The following is a 26429-nucleotide window of genomic DNA, read 5'->3' as shown; positions in this document are numbered from 1 at the left end:
CATTTGCGGCTAATTTCTGCATAATGTAGAGAGCGTTTTTCCGGTCGTGCAGGGGGCGGGTTTGTTATCACATCGCTTGCAGCCTCATCCAATAGGGATTGGGGGTCCGGTGCTGATGCTGCTGCTACACCACCATCAGCACCATCTACTGGTGCATCGGCAGCTGGTGCATCTGATGAGGATGCAGAGTGTTGACTTTGTGCGCGCATCCGGATGCAGAGTGAGGATAACCCTATGACGCTCTTTCTCGCTTTGTTTGAGCAAAGTGAGATAGCGTAACATCAGCGCTTCGTATCTTTTAGCTTTTTCATACGAATTCAATCTTGGATCATTTAATACGGCGCTCATTTTCTCATTCAAATCATCTTCGGCTGTCTGTCTGATGGATGGCTCTGGTCTAGTCATTTTACTCAGCTGCTGGGGCGAAATCAAATACATTTTCTTGGTAGCCTTTAGAGCCATATTATTAATTTTTTCTTCTCCTCTTAGCTTCTCGGAATCAGCCCACCTAGTAGATTTCCGAGAATAGGCACGGCGGCAGAAAGCAGAGGAAGGATAAAACCCCCAGTTTGTTTTTTTCAGAACCTGATGTTTACGCTTTAAGCTGGTTTTTTTATCGGCTAGCAGCCTTATAATATTCTTTTGACGCTTCAGTTGTCTGTATTGAGAAGGGGACACCTTTAGATGCCCTTTCAAAAGATTAAGAGATAATTCGCACAAGGCCTGCAGAAAATCAGGTGAGCAGTGTTTTAAAATGTCTTTGCGCTTTGAAGGCTTCGCGTGGTACAAGGCTTTTAGTAACAAAGCGTTCCTTTTTAACCGCTCCGACATAATGAAGGTCTATTTTGTTTTAGCGATGTAAACCGTCGTCTGCTGGTGGGGAAGTATCCCCGTGCGCACTCTGTAACGTTCTGGGCATGAAGGTGTGAGGTCCAAAATTAAATACCCGTGCGCTGACTTTGTAGCATCTTGAAAACTTTCCAGGAAAAACTGTTTTTGTGAGGGAAACATCTGATGTGCTAGTACCCTCATCTGCAGTTGGTCGCGGGGGTTTTTAAATAGCACGAGGTAATTACAGTTTAAACTGATTGTACGGCTGTATTTACCTTTATGGAATACATTTTGAGTCAACATCATGACACTCATCCTTTTGTGATGTCGGTATTGCGTGAATATTTTCGCCACCTCAGGGTGGTCACCTGCCTGAAATATGACGTCGTCCAGGATGACGAGATGTGAATGGTCAGGAGGAAACAGATTAGTGTCGTCAAAGGAATCGGGGAGTCCTTCCAGAAATGTAATTCTTTTATTCATTTTCTTCATTTCATCATACATGGGTTGATAACTTGTATAAATCCATACAATATTTTCTGGTACAGCGTCCATCACACGTTCACATTTTTCCAGTACAGATTTAATAAAATAGGTTTTACCACAACCACTTGGGCCCACTACCAAACATGAAAATGGAACCTTTAGTCTTGGATCAAAATCAATCTGCTCCATCATGCAGCTAATAACCAAAAGGCAGAGTTGTACCGTCAGGAAATACCCGTCTCTTGTCGTACACGACTCTAAACTTTTTCTTGAATGTAGCGTTTTTCAACAGAAATCCGTTTTTATCACGTTTTATAGTCTGTTGCGGCGTTTCAAGGAATCTTTCCTTAGACCCCTCAAGATAGCCTTCGACCAATTCTTTTGTGCTGTCAAAATTGATCAGTTCACTGCATTCTCGCGTCTGTGTAATACCTTTAACTTTCATCACCACTTTTTTCTCATTTTTGGTCTGGTAGGCGTAGCTCTTTGGACCCGCGGCTACAAAGTCATGTATTGTGTCGCCGCGTAATTCATCCGTGAGGTCACCGAGATAATTACCCAGCTCCAGAGGCGTCTCATTTTCTTTTATCACATAGATCAAGCTGTCCGTGTCTACGTAGAGAATGTTCTGTTGCAGCCTTTCTAAATAACTGTACAATTTCAGACGCCCGTAAGCGGTGGTAAACGCAGCGATGAAAACATTACTGCTTCGACCTGGGGGGACTACACACCTGTCATTATACAACCACTGAATCAGTGCTACGTCGCCGCGGTTTGTTGGTAAAAACGACACGTGTTTTAGAGTGTATTGTCCAGAAAACACTAAAGTGAAAAAGTGTTCGGCCGACTTGACGAGTGTGGTTTGAACCAAATTACTTCTCTGCGCAAACTTGCCCCAAAAGCCGTTCAGACAAGCCTTGGACACCTGTCTCTTTGCCGGATTTGTCTCAATTTTTTCTGGGTTTAACCTGATGCCTTGATGCAATTCGTAGTCTCTGATGTATTTTTTCCTACTCTCATCGTCCACGGCCTCCGCCGGAAAGCCTGAAGCTTCCTGTTTACCCTTCAAAAAGGTGTGAATGTACTCGATAAAAAGCGTGCTGCTCTGTGACTCAAAGTGCCAGACCTCAGAAAGTTTCGACACCTTGTAACCCATCTGTACCGCTCTGTGCAGCTCTGCACTGACCCAAACTCCAGTCAGAGCTCTGGCATCGTCATAATGACTACATGAGTCGCTCTGATTATTAGTCTCTGAGCATGTACGACAGAGTGTGAACACTAATTTACCTTGAGCTGTTTTATAAGGTAAACCGGGAAAATACAGACCTCTTGGGGGAATCACGGTTGCTCTGATCAGCCCAAAGTAGTTTTCAATTTCGTCAAAATCTCTGTGAATTATTACCGGATGGCCTAAAGGGTATGAGCCTGTTGCGTTAACGTACGGATACAATGACGTAACATCTACATAATGCACAGATTCGTCTGCACCTGCAGTGTACCGTAGCCTCAGCGCGCTGGTACGCCCCCCGTACAGTGCGGCTCGAGGAGCCAGAGGTTCAGGTGGATCATATTTCTTCATAAACTCTCGCACCCCCGTGTGTGTTTTTTTCATCAGAGTCCACGCATGCTCCGTCATCACCTCTGTATGCACTCCATGCGTGGACCTCAACTGATGCAGCTTCTCCTGGCTAGCCGAATGCATTTCCTCAAAGGCGAGCCCTGTCATAGGGCAGATATCGTGGGGTCGGAAACAAGTAGGACAGCCATGATAAAAACATCCTTGAAATTCAAAGGCGCAGAATAACCCCTCTATGGCGGCGTAACCGTCGACAAAATACGTACCAATTTTCTTTTCCCCGCGGTTTAGAGCATGCTGAATGAAAATGTTTTTTGAATACATTAACCATTCCAGCCATTGAATTGAGCAGCTCGAGAATTTTTTGAACTGACGCCTGTAATCGTCGGGCGAAGGAATACCCAGTGTCTTTTCAACCAGGAAATTTGTGAGAAATACTTTCATTGATGCCGAGGAAATTGTGACGCAGCTGAAAGGATCCACGTGCGTCTCCCCTACAAATTCCTCTCTGAATTTCATGCATCCTTCGCGCAGAATATTTGTGTCGTTTTGACAGTAAAAAACTGCCTCTTTCTCAAAGTTAAAAACACCCCTCGATGCTTCTTTGTACCAGCTGTAAAACTCGGTTTGCTGAGCCGCGGACATGCTTTCTACATCATAATCTGCCGGCGGCGGGTAAGGCCCAATATATTTTAGATGCTTCTCTTTGCTAAATTTGTGGGGAAAGAAGCCCTTTGATTGATCTGCAAATCCTAATGCTTTCGGCATAGCGGCGAGTTTCATGGTAAGAAAGGACAGGGAATCGATAAACCTTAGCAGATAATCTGTTTCTGTAAAACAGATTATTTTGCTGCCTTGCATGACAAGCGACGGGATCATTCCTAAATCCATCAGGCCTCTGAGGATTAGGTAGCTGTCAAAACCTCTAGCATTGTGTGCGATAAATGTAGCTTTTTTATATTGAGGTTTCCTGAACTTCATGAGAAACTTCTCGACGCAGTCTAAGCCGTAGGACATCCATTTTTCACCCTGTAGCGATTCGGCACACACGAGGTAGGGCATGTGTTCTCCCTTGTCATTGACAAATGTTTCAAAATCGTAAAAGAAGATATCTTGGGTCTGATTTTCTTGAAATTTCACCGGTTGTATGTAGCACTGGTGTGGCTCGTCACCTTTGTGGACACCACACACTTTACATTTGAGGTTCATGCATTTGTGCTCTGTACTAGCGGAGAAGAGATATTTGCAATTTGAACATTTGTGAATCTTCTGACATGTACTGAGGGTCGTGTCATTCAAAGACTTTTTGTGTTTAACGTAACACGCGCGTGTACGAGAAGTCCTGTTGCAATCTGCGCAGTATACAGGCTCACTGTACGCAGTATCGCATGTAGGATCGAAACAGAGATTGCAATGACCCGGACAAGAGTGGGACTCGCTCCGGCAGTAACCTCGGTAACAGTAATGACATACATTATCAACCCCTAAAAACCCTTTAAGATTTTTTATTCCATAATAATGCTCGTTAAGCAGGAATAGAAACACTGGCTGGTCAGACTTTGGGTATTGTGTTTCAAAATGCGAGAGAGCGCGGTCCTCTGCGTCTCTGTAAAAGACTACAATTTTCCGGTTTACTATCTGTTCAAATTTATTGATGTGACTGAGAGCTACTGCGGTGGCCTCGGTCAGACCCGCTAAATGATGAAGCTCTCTAGCGTGCTCGACGGCTTGTATGTAGGTGAAGTCTGTGTTGATGAGCAGAGCCAAGCTGATGGTAAAGCATAGTTTATTGTTTACGTTGGGCACTACATGCAAGTGTTTTTTTTTCTTATTAACGATCTCGCTGACCAGAGTTTTTTTAAGTTTTCGCTTATCACCAGCACCGCCCCTAGGATTTTTGACAACTTGAATGACTACTTCCAGTGGGGAGTCAGCGTCTAGCTCTCTGTTAGATTGTATCAATCTCTCCAGTAACCCTTCAAAAACGTTCTGAAAGTCAACGCCCGTATCACCGACTTGAATGATATCGTGTTCCTGTGCATTTTCCGCTATTATTTCAACCTGTACGATGTCATTAGGTCTAACCTCAGGTCTCACTCTCTCAGCTAAGGCGTTAAAATGATTCAAAACATCTTCATAAAATTGCGCCAAATCCCCGACGTTCGCTATGGGAGGTACTTTAAAGGTCTGACGGAATTCCAAATTCCCAAAGCGATCGCGTCTCCTCGACTGAATGTCATGGGGGTCTATTGGCGGTAAGGGGTTTTCTAACGGGGGAATGTCATGGTTCTCAATCTCTTGTAATAAGGTATTTTCTACCGGTTGAATGTCATTATGGTTATGATTATCAAGCTCTTGTAAGGCCCTTTCTAACGGCTGAAAGTAATCACTCGCAGGCTCTGGTTGTGCTGTCTCTGTGCTGCCGTTATTTAAATGAGGTTGATCAGGACGATTGTCTGGGTGGGGATTATTATGATTTAACTCTTGGATGGCTTCAGCAAGCGCTGGTGTTACAAAACGCAGTGGATCCCCGTTTACATTGTCTACAGCAATAACTAATTGTATGGGAATTATACAAGACTGGTCAGGCTCCATTTTGCATGTGATTAAAAATAAAATAAAATAAAATAAAATAAAACAAAATGTCACAGCTAACACCTTACAACTTTTACATTTGAACAATTGTCTGCACAATTGTCAGCAGCTTTTGTAGGATCTCCAACTTGCTTTCCGGATCTCTCACTCTCTGGGCTCGGCGATTGCCCCTCAGTACAGCATCTGTCGTAAAATCAGAGAAAATACCTTTTAAATATATTTAATTATCGATACAATAATACTAAGATATGTAAATAATAATTACCTCTGCCGGGTTCAGGCCTCTCCCTGACATATCTCACTCGATGAATACCCCTCCGTCCTTTCATAAAATTTAGAGAATATACATCTTTAATTATATATTTAATTATCAATACAATAATATATACATATATAAATAATAATTACCTCTGAATCGTACAGTGGGATGCACGGTCCTGGCGACAGGTTCAGGTTCAATCTCTGTTAATTTGGAAAATAATGAGATAATAATGAGCGAAAGTCTGAATAACTCTCTCTCTCTCTCTCTCTCTCCCCCCTACCTGACTTGCTCCCCACACACACACACACACACACACACACACACACACACACACACACACACACACACACACACACACACACACACACACACACACACACACACACACCATTTGGTTACCCAACCATCACCCAACCAGATGGTCAATCTCTCACACCCCTGCTCTTTCCCATCTTACATTGTAATGTTTTAAAAATGAACAAAAACCATGCATCTGCAGTAACAGGTATAACTTAAAAGCACTTACCCGCGTCCTGAGTTTGAGTTTGCACAGAGATGGTCTCTGTAATGTTCTGTTCAACTATTTCCCGTTGCTGCTCAGATGCCCATCCACCCATTTACAGGTATAATATAAATAATATTTGTCTCCCTCTATCTCACATCTACCCAGTTGCAGGTATAATATAAATAATATGAAAGGCCTTACCGGCAGTCATTTGTAGGGTAGCCGTGGGGTGCCCAGCGTTTTCATCTCTTGACTGCATATGCTGTACCGGCTGCCTAAATTCTGTTTCAATCATGATGGTGGGGACGTCTCGCAGCACAATTGGCTGCCCGTTGGCCCGTGGTCTTTCTTCAGGCATTACCTCCTCAATTTCAATAACCCCTGTAAAGACTGCTGGATTTTGATTGTTATATGCAACGCCTCTGTCATCTATCACGCCTTTGGGGAGAGAAAAGACAACATAGGATCAGTTATTTATTACCTTGATACATAAAGCATTAAATGGTATAAATAACCTACCAAAATCGTCATCTGTGATTACGATATCTCTAAAGTCCTCGTCATTGATTTCTGTTAGGAAGAACAGTCATAATGGTTGACCCGGAATATTTCAACACACTTGGCATTAATAATTAATTAATCCATAATAATAATGTAGAACTCACCTGAAAAGTACTGTGACTGAATCATTTTGACTCCTCTGAATGAAGTGACGGTCTGTATGCAAAGCCGAGTGGGAGAGTAGGCTGAATGAAGCACATGTTTCTTCCAAACATGTGGTAAACACTTTATTGCCTATTTAGGGGCGAGCATTAGTGCGGGTGTGCAGACTTTTTGGGGGCTCAGACACTTCCTTGGCCTGTTGTAAGAGGACACTTACACATTCCTATTTTACAACCCTGCCTTACACACGTTCTGCTCTCTGCTCCAAAGAGTGTAAAGATACTTGATTTAATTCTTGGTCATTGGCTCATTTCAAACGCATTTGTGTTACTCAAACTTACATTCATGCTGTGTGTAGAATGAAAAACCTATCTTTCTCTGTTTCAAGCGGGAAGAAACCCTTTTTATGCTCAAAATTAGCGCTACACCCCTCTTCTCTCACTGGATCATTTCAAAAACATCCGGATATTTCATCTCTAACGCTCATTGGATCATGTAAATGAAACATTTTTCTACTTCCTGTGACGCCCTCATTGCATCACTTAACACACGTCATTTCCGGGACACGCCTTCCTTCTAGAAGCTTTCAGAACAGACCAGTCACACACACCTGGAAGGCATCAATCACTTTCTGACAGGTCGTGACCTCTTGACCCCCCAGGTCAAAAGGTCATCCATCAAAATCCCACATACCAAAGTGACAGTAACCTCCTCCCTATATCACTGACCTGCTTAAAGAAACTGGGATCTACTTGGTTTTCATCATCACTGTCTCAGCAGAGCAGAAGACACCTCTTGCAAATGTGTTAACCCTTTCTCATTGGATTGACACATTTTATTTTTATTTTCTTAATTTCTTATACTCTTATAGATTTCATTTTGGTTTACATGTATTTTGTGTAATATTTACAGTATTTCAGTTTTTAGCCACTGTCAATAAAATTTGCATCATTTCTGATTCTGGATCCAATTCTTTGCAAGAAGGCAAATTTGACAACAAATGGCTCTGGCATGAAAGCTACGTCCAGTAATAGATAGATAGAGATACTTTATTTATCCCAAAGGAAATGAAGGTGTCCAATAGCTTATACACAACATATATCCACATAGGCACACAGACATATGACATATGACATCCAAGCACACATACTACATAAATAGAAATATATCAATAGTGTGCCCCAGTAAAGTTTGGTTGTAGCATGTTTAAAGGAGCGGTGTGGAAAAAAATGCAGAAAAGTGCAATGGCATCATAGTGCAAGATAGTGTCAGTGCAAATTCTCTATCTATTCAAGTACAACAGGCAACACAATATATCAAAAATAGAATAATCATCATTAACTATACATAGACACTAGTAAAAGATTTGAAGAAAAGTTTAAGTTACGTAAAGTTGAAAACTGTCCATACAGACAAAAGGACAGCATGGTGTATTGACCATACATGCAAGCTAGCAAAACATGACAAGCAATGAGTGCTGTTTTTAGTATTTTGTTGTCCACTGTGTAATGGTTGATTGGAAGAGCTCATACACTTGTTTGCAAGTTGTGTTGTTTGATGGCAAAAAAAAAAAATGCTTTTGTTGCATATTTTAAATGTTTTGGCACGGTTAGAGCCTTTTGCAAACAAAATGTGTCATTTTGACCATGATTGCCATTGTTCGGGCCTGTGTGTTAACTGTTTTGAAAAATGTGGAGTTTGAGTTGACTGCTGCGTCAAAGCAATCAAGAAAAACTGCAACAAGCTGACATTGTAGTTAGTAAAGGTACAAGGGTAAAAAATACTACATTTTCGTGTGCACATGAAAGTAGCACAGTTGTGAAATTGTTGAGCGAAATGACGCGGGTGCTTCTGAATGCTTTCACTTCCTACAACAGAAAGAACAGCGGACCTTTCTCTTAATACATCCACGGACTGTAGACGCAGCAGACATGGTGAACACAAAGTAACAGTAAGTTCTTTTTTAACAACTTGGCTTTTCCTCTGAAGTGCAGTCTTTACAGCATAGAAAGAATGCTTTACAACATATTGACGCAACACAAATGGTAGGGTTATTTTGTCGTCATGTAGCCTAGCATTGTGTTTCTACTGGACTGGAGCCAGAACAGTTTACGTTAGCTTCCCTCTGGCTGGATATATAGCAAACAGCTGATGTAGCCGCCGCTGTCCTCACGATTTATTGTCGAAAAATGCTACCTTGCCTTTTGTGTTTTCCCAATTTCCGTCTGTGTTAATGACGTATTTATTTCTGATGTATTACAAACAGGGGTAAGGTTACTGTAAAGAATACGCGGAGCATATTTTGGGACAGTTGACAGGAGAGCCACTGGGCGTTGTAGTTGTCGTTTGTGTGAGTCATATAAAACTTCTTCACTGAGGACCTGATCACTGTAAACACAAAAGGAACCCTTAAACGAGTTAGGACCACTTTTAAAACTCCTTTATAACAGTGGCTTATAGAAAACCAGAGATGCACTCACTTATAACAGTCACACATTTCTTTACCCAAACACTTTCACTGCTAAATTGAATGCATTATAAAGTGGATAAATAACGTTATCATGTATTTTAGTTTTGCTTGTTTGTTTTGTCAATGTCACCATTATGTGTACCTTTTAATGTATAATGAATGAGCGCTGTTGTCTCTATGTTAGTCTTATTTCACCTGCCTAGGGACTGCAGATGGAAAGTAGTTATTTTTTACTAATTCTGGCATATTTACATGGTGTTTTTATACAACAGTGTTCATAAATATGCATGGTCCCTATCAAATAAACCAATAAAAAAAACCAAAAAAAAAAACAAGCTGTGACACAGAAGAGGGATTGTTATCTACAAATATTGGGCATTATCTTATCTAAATTCGTTGAATGTGCACCTTGCACAATTATCTACAGCTTTATCATTACTAGTTGAACAGTTGTACATTTTTATTCCCAACTTGTATATATTTTAAATTATTTGTTCTTATATTCTATTCTATTATTATCTCATGTATATTGTATCCTATTATTTCATGTATATTATGTATGTGTGCTGTGTGTCTGATATTTTGCTGCTGCAACCCTGGAATTTCCCATTTTTTGGATCAATAAAAATCTACCTATCTATCTATCTATCAAATTTATTTACAGCATGGACATGTCACAATGATAACAAAACAACTTTCGGGCAGCTTTCAATCTAGTAAAGTTCTTGTTAGATGCAATTTTGTGTATTTCTTTTAGAACAATATGCTTATTAATATTTTACACAATGAAGCATGTGTGTACACACACTGTGTTCACTTCCAAAGGTACAGAGGTGTACTTCAACCACTCAAATCTACACTGAGGTAAAGATGATGGAAACAAAAATTCAAACAGGAACAGCAAACAGAAGTCAAAAGTAGGGCTGCACAATGTGTCTTTTTTTTTTTTAATCGTCATTGTGATATCAACTGGCGCAATAAACATGTTGTGAAAGGCTGCGACATATTGCAAAAGACACAGACACAGATTTAGTTGTTGTGTTATTCAATTCAGTGTTCAATGAAAGAATGTTGGAAAATATTTCATTTGTTTTAAATTCAACAAGCAATTGTAGTTTAGCAGAATACTGAAAGCCGCTGAAATGCAGAACTGGTTACACTTTAAAATATCTCTGTACTTATCGCAATTAATATTGTTATTCTATAATGTATATCAACAAAGTTATCGCATATTTTCCTCATATTGTGCAGCCCTAGTCAAAAGTAAGAAAAGGGTCAAAACACTCTTAGACATTTCATAAGAAGGCTACATTCCAAATTTAAATAAATTACTGCCCAACCGATTCAATTTAAGGTCATTTCATGGTTTTATAGTTTGAACTCAAATTAGCCACATTACAAGTAGAGCCCGACTGCTAAAGGATTTTTAAGGCTAGGATATCGATACAAATATTTGGTGATTTAAAAATCCGATATTCCGATATATCGGCCGATACAGTATTAGGGGACCACTAAGGCCTATATAAAAGCATCCAAAAATCAGCATGTCATGGGACCTTTAAAGTTCTGATGAATAAAATGTATAAAAATACAAACTTAAGATATGAAACTTAAAGTCCTTTGAACAAAATAAAATGTATACTTTTTGACTCCACTACATTTCAATACAATAAAAACAAAAAAAAAACAAAAAAACAATACATTATCAAAGTTTTTCTTTACTTCTAATACTTAAGTACATTTAATATCAGAAAATTACTTTTGATACTCCAGTTCAGTAAATATCAGATACTTTAAGACTTTTACTCAAGTAATGTTCTAAAAGGTGACTTTAACTTCTACCAAAGTCATTTTCTGGTAACATACTTGTGCTTTTACTCAAATATTGTTTTCAAGCACTTTATACAATGCACGTAACGAGGAGTTCAGACATTTGAAATTATTATCCAGACTCATCAGAACAATTAGCCTACAGATTTATGCCATTATCATTGGGTATGGGAGTCCGATTACAATATCTGTGATGATCAGTGAAGTCTGTATGTTGGAAGATGTCAACCATTGTGGCTGGTCTTACTGTAATTTTCGGATCTAAAATGGGATTCTAGAGAGAGTTGGACAAGATAAAAGGCTTACAGTACAGTTTAGCTGTCTTGTCATCTGTAATCCCACACAGGTCACTGTTGTGCAGCAAATATGGGTCAGATAGAAGAATCCCGGGCGTCGTGCCTAAACACCCTCACCTACCACAGAGAGCTGCTGGTGTCCAGGCTGAGGAGCGTTCAGTGCATCCTGGACAACCTGTTGGCCTGTGGCTTCATCTGTGAAGAAGATGTTGAGATCGTACAGCGAACCGTCACCAAGCCAGAACAGGCAGGAAAATGCACCTACAACACACGTCTTATCTCTCTGTAAAATATCAAAAAATAAAAAGCAAAGGTTGTGAAATTCTCAACCAACACAGACATTCTTTCCTGCGATTGTTTTCTAGGTGCGCAAAATCCTGGATCTAGTCCAATGCAAAGGGGAGGAGGCCTGTGAATACTTTATTTACATCATATATAAAGTATGTGACGCGTACATAGACCTGCAGCCATGGCTGAAAGAGATCGACTACACCCCGAGCAGGGATGTTACGGTGATGACAGTGGTTAACACAGATCCCAGTAAGTGTTACTAATGCTGCTCTAGGTCACCAGATGTTCTTTTATTTATGCTTCATAGGTATTATGTAAGGGTGTTTGTGCCACTAAAAGGCCCAAATGTCTTAGAGAATGTGTTAGAGAGTTAAGTCAGCCTTAGGTTTGCTCTGTTGTAAGATATACAAACAACAAATCAATCACAAATGAGGAACACATGGCTAACTCAAAAGATCATAGAGGGGCGGCCCTCATTTACAATGACATTGAATAAATCCAACCTTCATGAAAGTTATAACTTTCAATTTGGAGGTCGTTTTTGTGATGCTGTTATATTGTATTGCATCATATTGTTTCTGCTATTCTGTCCACCCTGTAGCAAGAAGAATTTCTGCTTTCAAAATGCTTCAGTAGAAGTACAGAAGCAGTAGAAATAATTTTAAATATTGGGATTAAAAACACTTGTTATGCAAAACATAGTTTAAGATTCTGATTACTGATTCACTCATGTGTAACTGGCATTTTAAGTGGTGGTGAAGCTAATTATTATTAATTACTGCCGTATTTTAAAATGAATTTACAACTTGAACATCATGCTGTATTGAAGAAGACTTGAAACTAGAGATTGAGACTCATTATGAAAATGTTTACTGAGAAGTAGGTTAATTTTATCATAGACTTCTTTAGAAACAGACTTCTTTTTGGAGCTAGGGGAGTCGCCCCCTGCTGGAAATTAGATAGGATGCAGCTTTAAGGAGCTTCCACATCTTCAGCCCAGAAGTCGCAGATTGTCCTAAATAGAAACATCCCTGGACCTTACAATATCACTAAAAGCTTCTATATCAATGACACGGGGAATTCCGCGGGAAATTCCACAGGATGTCCCTCATTTTTAGCCGGATGTCCTTCACCTTCCTCTTTCTTTGTGTTGGCGTTCTAAACTCCGGTGGATTTCTGAGGACTATGGTTAACTGCTCCTCAGATCTCTGCAGGGTAAATCCAGACAGCTAGCTAGACTATCGGTCCAATCTGAGTTTTCTGTTGCACCACTAAAACTTTTAGTAGTTTTCCACCAAAACAAGTTCCTTTTGGAGACTATTTTGCAGAGGCACCGTGATTGCATCCGGCGCTTAGCACCGCCTAAGATGATTGTGATTGGTTTAAAGAAATGCCAATAAACCAGGGCAGTTTTTTCTCCCATCTCTCAGAATGCTTTTTGGACTAGCCAGACCTTCCTCCGCAGCACTGTGGAGAAAGGTCTGGCAGTGTGAGACTAATATTGCACTAACTGACTGTGTACCTCCTCAGTCAGCAGGTACTGTGAGAAGTTGAGGCATGAGATGATCCGGGACACGTGCTTTATCATGTCATATGGCCAGCAAGAGGAGAGCCGTCTGGAGGACCTCTACACTGACACACTGATGGAACTGTTGAACGACTGCAATGAGAGTTTGGGCTTCTTAGAGAGTCTGGATCAGCTCCTAGGAGACCATGCGGTCTTCAATCCCCAAGGGGAAACCATCTATGTGATGGGGGATGCCGGTGTGGGCAAATCCATCCTCCTACAGAAGCTCCAGAACCTCTGGTCCAAGAAAGAGCTGCAGACGGACGCCATCTTCTTCTTTAAGTTCCGCTGCAGGATGTTCAGCATCATCAAGGACACAGAACAGATCTCCCTCCGAGACCTTTTGTTCAAATACAACTGCTCTCCAGATCAAGATCCAGACCATGAGGTGTTCGACTACATCCTGCGCTTCCCGGAGAAGGTTCTTTTTACATTCGATGGCTACGATGAGATTCAGACGAATGACCTGATGAATGTTGCTGAAGTGGTGTCTCCAGAAGCCAAGGCGCACCCCCTCCAGCTGCTCGTCAGCTTGCTCTGCGGGAAACTACTCCAGGGCTCCCATAAGGTGCTGACGGCCCGGACAGGGACCGAGATCCAGAGTAGGGTGATCAGGAAGAAGGTGGCTCTGCGTGGCTTCTCCCCAGCTCATCTGAAGACCTACATCCATCTGCACTTCAAGGAGCAGGAGCACCGAGAGCTGGTGTCAGTCCAGCTGGATGCTAGCCCCCACCTCTGCGGCCTCTGCTCCACCCCGCTCTTCTGCTGGATTGTATTCAAGAGCTTTAGGCACCTGCACACCATGCACGACAGCTTCCATCTGCCTGAAACCTGCATCACACTCACGGACATCTTCCTGCTGCTGTCTGAGGTGTTCCTCAGCCGCTCGGCCTTGCCTGCCCCGTCCCTGCTGAAGAAAAGCAGTCGCTGTGCCTCGGACACATTCAAAGCCGGGCTCCGGCCTCTCGCAGCATTTGCCAAACTAGCACTTCAGGTTTTGGAGAGAGGTAGCTTCATTTGCAGCCAAGAGGAGATCAGTGCGTGCGGCCTGACAGAGGAGGACCTGACCCTGGGCTTTCTTCGACCCGTCAGTGAGTACGACGCCAGTGGAGGCCCTGCTACATTTGAAGTCCTTCATATCACCCTCCAGTCTTTCCTGGCAGCATTTGCTCTGGTGTTGGATGAGCAGGCTGCTGCCAGCTCCATCCTCAAGTTCTTCACCGAGTGCAGCAGGAAAAGAGAAACGTCCTGTCTGCCTTTTGACTTCTGCATCTGTGGCTCCTCAAAGTCCGGTGAAAAGCATCCATTTGCAACTAATGACCACCTTCAGTTCACTAATCTGTTCCTGTGTGGACTGCTGTCCAAGGCTCACAGCGGCCTGATGGAGCATCTGGTGTCTCCAGTGTTACTAAAGAAAAAACGGGCCTTACTGAAGTCCTACCTTTCCACCAGTGTAAAGTCCCACCTCCATGGCTTACCCCACTACAACGGCGAAGAGGGCAAGAAAGTTCATGTTCTGCCCAACTTCCTGTGGATGCTGAGGTGCATCTTTGAGACGGGGAGCAAAGACATCGCTCAGATGACAGCGAAAGGCATCACAGCGGGCTTGATCAAGCTGGGCTACTGTAACGTGTACTCAGGGGACTGCACGGCCCTGAACTTTGTGCTGCAGCACCGGCAGAAGCTGCTGGGCCTCGACATGGACAACAACAACATCAGCGACTATGGGGTGATGCAGCTGAGGCCCTCCTTCAGTAAGATGACGGTAGTGAGGTAAAAACTACAAACCTGTTTAAACTACCTTCTAATCTCCATCATAAAGTCTGTAACTCATCTAACCAAAGATTGTCTTCAGATTGTGCGTCAACCAGCTGTCTGACAGCAGCATGGAGGTTCTGGCAGAGGAGCTGTGTAAGCACAAAGTGGTGGAGGTCTTGGGGTGAGTAAGATACATGTGTACCAGAGGTGGTAGAAATATTTAGATCGTTTACTCAAGTAAATGTACCAATACAACAAGAATACTCTAGCTGTGTTGGAAACCATTTCGTCATTCACTTATTCACTATTCCTTATATAGTGGTTTAACGACCAAACCAGATTTCAGACACTCACTGAAAACACATTGTTGCGTGACTTGCGTCAGGAGATGCGCCCGTTGTTTGTGTGACGGAGGCAGACGCGCCCAGCATTATGTGAACAAACCGAAACTAAAATACTTCTAATACATCCCTGAAACAAAGCGAGCACTCAGGAGAATAGTAAAGGGTTTACATTAAATATGTTACATGTTACATTTCCACTGTTTAGTGCTCCATTTTCCCTTTTCAGTTTCCGCGGGTCCTTCTGCTTCTTCTGGGAAAACATGACCACGTTGTGCATTGTGGTACACGGGAGTAAAATGTAGGTTACATTGTATGTACACTCAGATTAGCTGTGCATTGTCTGTATTTTATAGTGAATGAAATTAACCGCTGAGAATTCAAACACCACTACAAAATGGCGAACGCACTATTTCTTTGATAGGGAACGGTTTCAAACACAGCTTCTGTTACAAGTTCTGCATTCAAAATCCTAATTAAAGTGCCCATATTATGCTCATTTTCAGGTTCATAATTGTATAGAGGTTGTACCAGAATAGGTTCATGTGGTTTCATTTTCAGAAAACACCTATATATTTGTGGTACTGCACCTTGCTGCAGCTCCTCTTTTCACCCTGTGTGTTGAGCTCTCTGTTTTAGCAACAGAGTGAGACATCACACTTCTGTTCCATCTTGGCACTGTTGTTTTTTTTCAAAAGGTTCAAAAGCCAAAAAGGTTGGGAACCACTGATTTAATCTTTAAAATGCCTTGTTGTTTTCAAGATTATCATGTGCTTTTTATTTAAAATTGTAATCTAAAAAGTAACAAGCCACTCTAGCTGTGAAATGATTTGTTTTGCTTCCTAAAATATAAATATCTAAACTGTATGCAGTACTTGAGTGAATGTACGTGGACACAAACAGCCAGTCGGAGTTATAGATTCATCCATTTTCTGAGGATGTTAGGAAGAGTTCATGTTGCTGGATTGAAAGCTCATTCATGACTTTTGGAAAACATACTGACTTGACAGTTGTATTTTTGGCAACACAAATGCCAACTAGGAAGTATGGTAGGCTACTTCCCTAACAATTGTTAGTGAAGTAAAATTCTGCGTTGTTTTTCTGAGAGCGAAACAGAATCTTTTACCCTCGTCTGCATTTGTGTCCTCAGGCTTTACAACAACCACATCACAGATGTTGGAGCCAAGCTGGTTGCTCAGATAATTGAGACATGTCCAAAGCTGCGAGTCCTCAAGTATGTTTCTAACTTGTACCAATATCAAATTAGAATAATATAGTAGTTTATAATAATTGTAAAGTTAATATGTAGTGGTCTCTTTAATTTATGTTGACATTTCTTTGTCCTTAGGTTTGGTAAAAACAGGATCACTGGTGTTGGTGGGAGGTTTTTGGCCAGCGCGATTCAGAAGAGCACTTCTATATTTGATGTGGGGTAAGACTCGTTTGCTGTTTAATATTAATATTAATATAAGTTCACTTGATGCAGGATGTCGTTGTCCCGCTGTGCTCATGAAAGCAGTGGGAGCAACTAGAGATGATTAATGGAGGAATGTTTCAGATGGTGACAAAAGAAATGTTTCATCACTATTTCGGGTGACACAAAACATACGTAACATGTTATTTTAAAAAAACTTAGGCATTATTTACATGTGATGATGTAACCCAAATTTGCGAAACCCTTAGAATACGTCCAAGATAAGTTTTGGGGCTGACTTGACAGGCATCCGGCCCGAGGCATTAAAAACCCTTGGTGAATAACGCATGTTAAATTAGAGAGGACTGTTATCTTGATGGACGTGTGTGTGCTCTTTAACGAGAAATTAAAGCATGAAAAGGATGTCAAATTTAATTATTTCTTGAAGGATTAAGTAAGGCAGGCCCTTTTAAGTGGCATCATGCTTCCTGATGTGGCTCAGACAACGGTTTTGATGTGTTTGCTTGCAGAATGTGGGGGAACTGTGTCGGCGATGAGGGAGCAGAAGCATTTGCAGAAGCTCTGAGGCGCCACCCCAGTCTGACCAACCTCAGGTGAGAAGGCAGCTACCTATAGCGACAATAAAAACCTGCTGGTTTAAACTCCTTGATTAAACGGAGTAGTTACTGTGTTTCTGTGTTCTAGTCTCGCAGCCAATAGCATCACATCTAAAGGTGGCAAGTGCCTGGCAGAAGCGCTGAAAGAGAACAGCGTCCTCAGGATATTCTGGTAGGCCGGTCGCGCCGTTTCAGCTCAGAGATTTCACATTTGTAAGAGAAATACTGTGTAGAGAATAACCTGTGTGTGCTGCTGCAGGTTGGTGCAGAATGAGTTGACTGATGAAGCAGCTCCACACTTTGCCCAGTTGGTCCAGGCGAACACGGGTTTATGCCACCTCTGGTAAAGACAACACCCATGCATGAACACACTCTGTATTCACTCACATGCTGTCTCCGTGGCTGAGAACCTGTTGGATAGCACGCTCTGACATGGACCGTCTGAAACTCTCCTGCTGTGTATATTGTGTGCAGGTTAATCAGCAACCAGTTCACTGTGGATGGGATCAAACACCTTGCTGAGGCCCTGGCTCACAACACAGCACTCAAAGAAATATGGTGAGGATTCCTTTTCTCTACTGGCCTCCAGATGGTGTGGACCAACTTTTTCACTGAGCCTTCCATCTGTGGTGACACTGAATTTAATCCATTTATCAAAATGATAGAACATTTCAGAAAAAAAGATTCACAGTTTAAGTGAGACTATGTAACATCACAGCAGCAACGTGATAATTTCACGATAAAGCTGAGTACTTTAACCTACTATAACAGGTCAGTAAACTGACAGCAATATCTACTTTTATTTAGTTAAGATAGTGATAGACGATAGACAGACAGGAAAGGGGGGAAGGGATAGAAGGGATACAACATGCAGCCTGGGTCAGATTCAAACCCGAGCCGCTGCCAAGGACTCATACATGGGGCGCACACTCTACTGGGTAAGCTAGAGGTCGTCCCCAGTGACAGCAATATCTACTGTATGTCGGTGTTGCTAACATTAGCCACCAGAAGCTCTGGTCATACCAGATTAAGTCAAGCCGAAACTGAAAAACGTAGGGAAAGATTGCTTCTTTATTTCTTCTTACAAAAGTTACACGCTCTCACCCTAATGTTGCAGTGATATATTGATGTTTATAGGGAGCTAAACTTTTAACATGCCCTATGAAATTGCATATATTTCCTTCCTTAATGTAGTGTATTTCCTTTTTTTGGGGGATGTCTCATTGTCAATTGCAAACCCAAGGGACATTATTATTTAAGGTAGGATAGCTGGTAGGAGAGCAAAGGGGGGGCTGGGTTTTCAAACCTATTTAGTTGTATTGGTTGATAGATATTTAGCGACTATAATCAATATTTTTATCACAACAATGTACCTAATCAGCTGAATGTGCAGCTCCCCTCGTCTTTACAGAGCTTTATACAGTTTCAGCTCATTGTTTATCTGTCCGACCCACAACTTTACTGTTCTGGTTCACTCTCAGCGCTCTCATGGCGGCGATTTCAGAGAAAGAAAGCTGTAAAAAGCCACAGAACTCTACCTGCTCAGCAGCAAACAGCAGAGGGACCGTCAGAAACAAGCTGGTGAACATAGCGGAACATTTAGCAGCTAAAGAGACATATCGAATATAAGCTTCCTTCTTTTATAAATGCTTCTGTAGGAACAATATCTACTGTAAAAGCAGTCCTTTGCTGTTGTCACTCTCTACAGAGTGCTAACACCAACCTATCTGGGTGTGTGCATCAGCCCTTCATGTTGAACCACACACTCTATCCTAAAAGACAATATGGGTTGGAATTGATAAACATAAATAGTTATTTTCAATGTAATAATATGGTAGTGCATTGTGGAGCTGAGGTGCCTTTTGTCTGACTGAAGATTAGTTACTCAGTGTAGGAGTTGTAGAAGTAATTTGAATGTGATGGCATGTTCTCCTTTTCCCACAGTGTGAAGGGAAACAAGCTCTCTGAGGAGGAAGAGAAACAGTTTGTGGCAGAGAAAAGGCTGCGGTTCCACTGATGGGCACTCACGTGAGACATGCATGTACTACTGAGAAATGTCTGTATGGCACAACAGATGTAGTGTATGTTCTGTTCTAGGGCTGCACGATATTTTGCTTCATCGTCTACATCGTGATGTGCGCGTGCGCGATAGTCACATCGCAGGACTCGGCGATGATGACGCTAAAACTTTTTTGCTGCTTGATAGAAAAGTCAACTTTCACTTTTACATGCTAATTTTTTTACATTGTCATTTGCCTTTAAGACAGGTAGCCATATGGGCAGCGTGTGTATGTGACGTAACGTTAGTCCAACAGGGTTTATTGTCATGGGAAGTGAGGCTCTTCGTGTGTGGAAAACAAGGGGGTAAGTCTCTCTCCACAAAGCCTACCTCCTATGGCGCCATTTTGATGCTAACAAGCCATCACCCGCTATTAGCATCCCATTGACTGCCATTCATTTTGACGTCACTTTGACAGCGAATAACTTTACATCTGAAGTTTAAAGACTTTTTTTATTTAAAGGCTCCATTACCTTGTATCTCACATTATGGCTCCGTAGCAGACGCTGTTGTAAAAATAGGCTAACAATTGTGTCATAACCACGAGACTTACTGTCACACAGTAGAGGAATTACCGTATAGTACAGGAGAAGCTCACAGACAGTTTCGACTTACATGAGCTGTTTAAAGTGATGGTTCGGAGTAATTCACCCTAGGGTCCTTTGCACCATGACCTCGAGCCAAACACCCCCCCAGAAGCTTTTTTCACCTGGGTCAAACATTGGGAGAGTTAGCGTAGAGTAGCGTTATCAGCTGAATAGCTTAGCGCAGGGGCTAACGGACCCACGTTTGTATCTTGTAAGTTACCCTACTAATAATGCCCGAAATGATACCAAACGTCTACAAGTAGTACAAATAGGTTATGCACTCATAAAACGATGGATTGGAAAGTTTGTAAGTACACCAGAAGTTTATGTACACTGGCCTGCTCTCTTCAGCTCTCTGTTGCTGCTGCTGCTACCTGCAGTTAGACGAGTGCTTAGGGCCGTCTACAAATTACTACACCGAAAAGAGTTACAACAAAAATATTTATTAATTCAATGATTAAATAAGGTAATGTCTCCAAACTTACCTCAATTATTACTTGTCTCCTCCTAGTTATACTACAGCACTTACTTAAAAAAAAAAAGTTAAATTAATAAATATTTTTGTAGCCTCTCCACGAACGAAGCAATGTTGTTTATATCGATATGGTTTAATGTTGCGTTACATGACCCATTCCTTCTGGAAAGCCGTGCCTGTGTTTGGATTTGGATCTCTCCTCCGCGCAGCCCCGCCCCCATTCACTCACACACCGGCCGGCTCACCTGCAACATGGAGAGACACAGCGCCGCTGGTCCAAACTCCCGACATTTGTCTACAGTTTTAATTGTTATTAACACGCAGCTATATTGTTAAGTATGAGAGGGAAACCTGTATTGGTACCAGTGTTTCCGCTGGTAACTCTATTATTCGCGCGCCCGCGGCGAAAAACACATTATTAAACTAACTTCAGTTCATTGAGTAATAGCGTGACGGAGCATGCTGGATCATAGTTCATAAAAATGCAGCGCAGTGACGATACAGACATTTCATAGCCTACACAAGACGGGTGTAACGCCACTAATGAGTCAGCCGTCACTCTCTGAGTAGCCTAGCATACACTTCAGTCCATCGCACTCCCCCTGTCTTTCGGTCGTTCTTTTTTTTTTTTTTTTAAGATTTCGGCCTTTATTTTGATAGGAAAGCTGAAAACATGAAAGGGGAGAGAGAGTGGGGGGATGACATGTACAGACATGAAAATCACTCACCTTTCGTGAAATTACGCGTTTTGAAACCAAAATAGGTGACCACTGAATCGTGTAGATTTGATGAGAAAACGTTTAAGGGGGGAGAGGGGGGGGGGGGTAAGTACGGGCCTGGTGCCGTATGACTATTTTAGAAAAATTTATAAATTAAAAAGTCCACATGGGATTTGTTTTAATAGACAAATAGACTGGATTTAACCATACTGTCTATGGATTTGACCAATCATCGAAAAGCTTCCACCAACCTTCTGCAGCGCATGTTCAAGGAAGACGCCGGCCGCGGTAAGACGGTGCTTGCTAGTCATTAGATGCTGGTCACAAAGCTTCGGTCCGTGCATTCTGTAATACGAGTACGTTACCGGCTACGACCGCTACCGTTAAGACTGCGACTGTTCCTTTACTGACCGACCGTGATACAAACAATACGTGTGTGCACGTTCATAGCGGATCATGATTTGTAAAAGCTATCTGAAGCCCAAACTGCCTTGATAAAGCTGTCTGTTTGGAATCAGCATGGCAGGTATTTAAACATAACGGCCTTGTCCCAGAGTTTAGACTTCTAGCTATATGAAAAGATAAACAATGCCACGTTTTTAATAATTGTAAATAAAGCAGCTAATATCAGCATGGACAAAATCATGAATGTACTAATTGGCTTTTTTGATGATGACCTGGCCAAAGTAGTAAATTTTAGTTTTCACAATGATTCATTTTAGGATTATGATATTATTGCAGTGTTGTATAAAGTACTAGAAAGCAATACTTGAGTAAAAGTACAAGTATCGTACTAGAAAAAGACTTCGGTAGAAGTGAAAGTTACCTTTTAGAATATTACTTAAGTAAAAGTCTTAAAGTATCTGATATATACTGTACTTAAGTATCAAAAGTAATTTTCTGATATTTAATGTACTTAAGTATCAAAAGTAAAAGTAAAAGTTGTCTTTTTAAAAGCAAGCGGTTAGAACTTTTATTGTGGCTTTCTTATAGTAAAGCATAAAGCATATTCAGGGACTTTTCAGGCACAATTATCTTAAGTTCAAAGAACAAACAGCATATGTTTAGAGCTGACATCAATGTACAGAAACATTTCTTGCAAAACGGGTGTAACGTTATCTTCACCACTACCCTGATCACCGAAGTTCCACCACTATTGTTGGGGTGGCAGGGCTCAACAATAAAAAATCCCCACGCCGGGCCCCAGTAGATCAAGGATTTTGCTGGCCTTCTACATTTTTACTGGCCCGAAACAAATATCATAGGTGATATTGGAAAAGGACAAAAAGCAGGAAAAAAGCTAGCCACTGCCACTGGATGTTGTGCCATTAGCAGCAAAGCTAGACCAGGGGTCATCAACTACATTCAAATAAAGAAAATAAAATTATACCTAATCGCATCATCTTGTTATCTTGATATTTTCACTTTCTTACTAAATTAATGCTATATTTTTTACATTAGTAAGCAAACCCCTAAAAACATGGAAAATCCATAATGATAACTAGATAGGCTACTTAACTAGAAAATGATCTCAGATTAGTCCTGTTGCCTAATTTGAAATAAGACGATTCTGTTGCTAAATAAAACAACCGGCAACATCGTCAACAATGAAGAAGCGTCATTCACGTGCATATTAAGTAGCCCGCGTGTATTTGTTTTGGTCTTAAAATACATCCATAGGTTTACCGCTCGCGAGCGAAAGATGGCTCGTTTAGAAATCAGCTACGTTTACAAGAGTTTGTCCAAAGTTCAAGATTGGTTGCAAATTAAGACAAACAGTTAGACTACAAACTGACATCTTTCATTTTAGCGTTTGTTAACTGGCCTGTAAATGTTTGCAGAGTAGAGCTGTGTTTGCACGCGCGGTGGACGAAGTGGACAGCGCAGACTGAGATATGGTTTCTCTACGTTTTCTGCGCGTAGAACAGGTAGTGCGTTATTGATAAGTATTGACTCTTTAATCATGGAGGTTTTATTGTAGGCTACCTACTTACAGTACGAGTGTAGCGTTAGTTCATCGCGCCATCGTGCGGTAAATAATCCTCGGTAACGTTTCCAGTCCGTTTACATGTGCGCGAGTTCGCCCACACCAGTGACTGTGGCTGCAACCAGCCCGACATACGTTTTTACTGGCCCCGGGCCATTGCTTATGTCGAGCCTGGTGGTCTACGATAACGGGAGGTCCTCCAGTAGGTGCTCGTGCTTCCATGGCGGTTTGCAACAAACAAGCGCTGAAATAGAGCGCGCGGCGTGCGGAGCGTGCGTAATGCAATCTAGGAGCAGTGATTCGCCAAACCCCCCTTATTGCAGTCGCACACATTTCGTCTAATTTTATTTTTTAGTAACGAGTAATGAAGATGCTTAGTGGAAATATAACGGAGTAAAAGTATACATTTTATCTAGGAAATGTAGTGGAGTAAAAGTGAAAGTTGACATAAATTTAAATAGCGAAGTAAAGTACAGATACGTGAAATTTCTACTTAAGTACAGTAACGAAGTATTTGTACTCCGTTACATTACAACACTGTATTATTGCAATATGTAAATCCACATTGACTCTTTATTTAATATATGGTTGGAAGAAGTACAAATGTATCCAAAACTTTTTAGTCTTTAAAAATGACTTTTATTATTGTGTAATGTCAGAAGGACTTTAACTGTTTTGCCAGTCAAATTAACTTTAATGAGTGCATATTGAAATATTACACTGTTGGTTGGCAAAAAATGCATCTCAAAATGCATCAGATTGATGCTTTAAAATATGGAATATTTAAAATTTTATTTTAAAATTTAAATTTTTAAAAAAACAATTAAATTTTCTTCTGGGGGGGGGGGGCATGCCCCCGGACCCCCCTAGAGGGGTAATATCCTTCTCACCTTTTTCACCCCTGACCCGTTTTCATGCCTGTCATATAGGAAAGGGCTGCAGGTCGGAGTCAAACCTCTATATTTACCAACTGAGCTATCCGGGGTCCTCTCTCTCTTTTAATCAGTCTGTTATTGTTGTTGAAAGCTTATGAAGGAGCTTTCTCAGGCTATTTATTTTAGATAACTTTCATTTACATGTGTTGCAGCTGTATATTTTCAAACGGTAAAGAAAACCCTGTCTTTGCATTTTATTTTAATCACAATCTGTTTTAATAAAAGAGCTTGTGAAAAGTGGCTTTGACTTAAAACTGAACATTTAGCCCACTTTGTAAAAAAATACAGAGCTATATATCGTGTATCGCCATTCAGCCTTACGGCGATGCGAGGAAAAATTTGGGTGCACCTAAATTTTGTGCTGGTTGCACCTAAATAAAAAAGTTAAGTAGCACCAGTGCAACCAAGGCAAATAGGTTAGTGTGGAGTGTGTATATATATATATATATATATATATATATATATATATATATATATATATATATATATATATATATATATAAATAATGTAATGTAATTGAAATTAGTTATCTCCAGAGCTTTCCTCACCGTTTGGAAAAAAGTGATGCATGTTTATTTCCATCAGTCCACTTCCAACCTCGCATATATTGCATGGAAAAAAATATCGCAATGTCATTTTTTTTTTTTTTTTCAATATCGTGCAGGCATGTTATGTTATGTTATGTTATGTTATGTATGCATGAACAGTGTGGTGTATTATTTCAATTTCACCTGGCTGCAGCTGTTTGGCTGTGGGCACAGAGCCTGACTATAATGTAAAGGAAAATACTGTGTATTGGACGCTCATCGATCATTGTTGAAAAAATCTCGACGAAATATTTGATATTTGACAACCATGACTGTTACGTAAAGGGCAGTGATAACACTGATGGAAAATAAGGAAAAGAGTGTCTTCCTCAGTAACCTATGTGACTTTGGGTGCATATATGAACAATAACTTTATTATATTTATTATTTGACTGTTAGTACGTTGGAGTGCCGTTAGCTGATGGGATGTGTTGCGGTGTACTTCAGTGTGAAGAGAGTGAATCATGTTTACTGTTTGTGCGATGGCTCTTTGTGAAGAGGTATACAGATACCCTTTGGCTACTGGATCCAATCAGAATGTGTTCTGTTGCATGACATCAGCGAAATTATTTCTCCTGATGGACTCTGGTGAATGAGAACAAAACATGGAGCTTAGTTAAATCAAGAATTGGTTTTATTCTCTCTGATCTGTTTCCCTCTATAGACCCTTTTTCACAGCAGGCAATTTAACTTAACTAGCGGGAAAAGTGCAGGTAGAACTTATAAAATGAATTATGGCTCTGTTCCATTGAAGTGTTCCAATAATCTACTGAAACTCACACACCTGTATCCCTCTCATACAGGAGCAGATCACTAATCCTAATGCCTTTTTAAAGGGACATCATTACACTTCCATACAGTAAGGGGACTTGCGAGAGACACATGCAAAATAAATAATGGTTAAAGTAAGTAGGATATTGTGGGATATACTGATTTATAGTTCTTAGTATGGGTCATGCTCCAAAGACACTGGATACTACATCAATGCATTAGAACCCTCCTGCCTGGTAAATGCCCATATTTCTAAAGACCTTTACATGGTAATCCATGAAGTGCCTCTTTAATTCAACTGTTGAATTGGACCACCAGCAATAAAGTGGCCAAACGTAAACCTCTTCCCCTGAACCTTCACTAAGCTCCATGTTTGACACATTTGTATTTGAATTGGAATAAAACACTTCAGGCTGATTAGACCCGCAAAAAAATAACAAGGCATAATAATGCTATAAAGACATGAGAATGATTGGTCTCCAAAGGTTTTATTTTTGTATGCAGTTTTACAGAAAATTTAAATATTTTTATTTTGTGTGTTTGTTAGTATATTATTTTGTCAATAGGGCTCATAGGGTTAATATTAGGACTGTATCCTCCCAGTTTAATTCAAAGACTAAACCGACAACTCTCCTAGTCCATCCCAAACCTGAGCCGATACATCACTGTGGTTCTTTCAAACTGTATGCACAGGATTTCTCACTGCATGTGCAAAAAGAGGAACCCCCAACCAGATGTAAAGGTAGTTGCAAAATAAAAAGTTTGTGTCAACACACAGTGTAGAACAGAAGAATCTGACGCTGTCC

The 26429-nt window shown here is 41.0% G+C and overlaps 1 protein-coding gene and 1 long non-coding RNA gene across 7 annotated transcripts in view; one reads left to right on the top strand and one right to left on the bottom strand.

Annotated features, from left to right (window-relative positions):
• The first annotated feature begins 266 nt into the window (after positions 1–266).
• nod1 (nucleotide-binding oligomerization domain containing 1) overlaps positions 267–26429 on the top strand; it is a 38010-nt gene continuing 11847 nt past the window's right edge. For 3 of the 6 annotated variants that reach the window (XM_039805853.1, XM_039805850.1, XM_039805851.1), the window contains exons 1-13: positions 8633–8869; positions 11565–11761; positions 11880–12054; positions 13336–15145; positions 15228–15311; positions 15701–15772; positions 16622–16705; positions 16820–16903; positions 17416–17499; positions 17591–17674; positions 17762–17845; positions 17977–18060; positions 19447–19530. In XM_039805853.1, the coding sequence (XP_039661787.1) occupies positions 11585–11761; positions 11880–12054; positions 13336–15145; positions 15228–15311; positions 15701–15772; positions 16622–16705; positions 16820–16903; positions 17416–17499; positions 17591–17674; positions 17762–17845; positions 17977–18060; positions 19447–19519 (2895 nt within the window). In that variant the 5' untranslated portion in view covers positions 8633–8869; positions 11565–11584 and the 3' untranslated portion in view covers positions 19520–19530. Of the gene's footprint in view, positions 738–8632; positions 8870–11564; positions 11762–11879; positions 12055–13335; positions 15146–15227; positions 15312–15700; positions 15773–16621; positions 16706–16819; positions 16904–17415; positions 17500–17590; positions 17675–17761; positions 17846–17976; positions 18061–19446; positions 19978–26429 lie in introns of those variants that run through there. The other 3 variants (XM_039805852.1, XM_039805849.1, XM_039805854.1) reach the window with 3 other exon arrangements.
• Positions 6562–7176, bottom strand: LOC120562239. Its single transcript, XR_005639713.1, has 3 exons — positions 6921–7176; positions 6775–6825; positions 6562–6693 (listed from the first exon to the last, which is right to left on the bottom strand). It is a non-coding gene; the product is annotated as an uncharacterized LOC120562239 (long non-coding RNA).

This window comes from Perca fluviatilis, chromosome 7, assembly GCF_010015445.1.
Source record: "Perca fluviatilis chromosome 7, GENO_Pfluv_1.0, whole genome shotgun sequence".
NCBI lineage: Eukaryota > Metazoa > Chordata > Actinopteri > Perciformes > Percidae > Perca > Perca fluviatilis.
The sequence above is the reverse complement of the archived record's forward strand: the minus strand, read 5'-3'. Positions and strand labels throughout refer to the sequence as shown.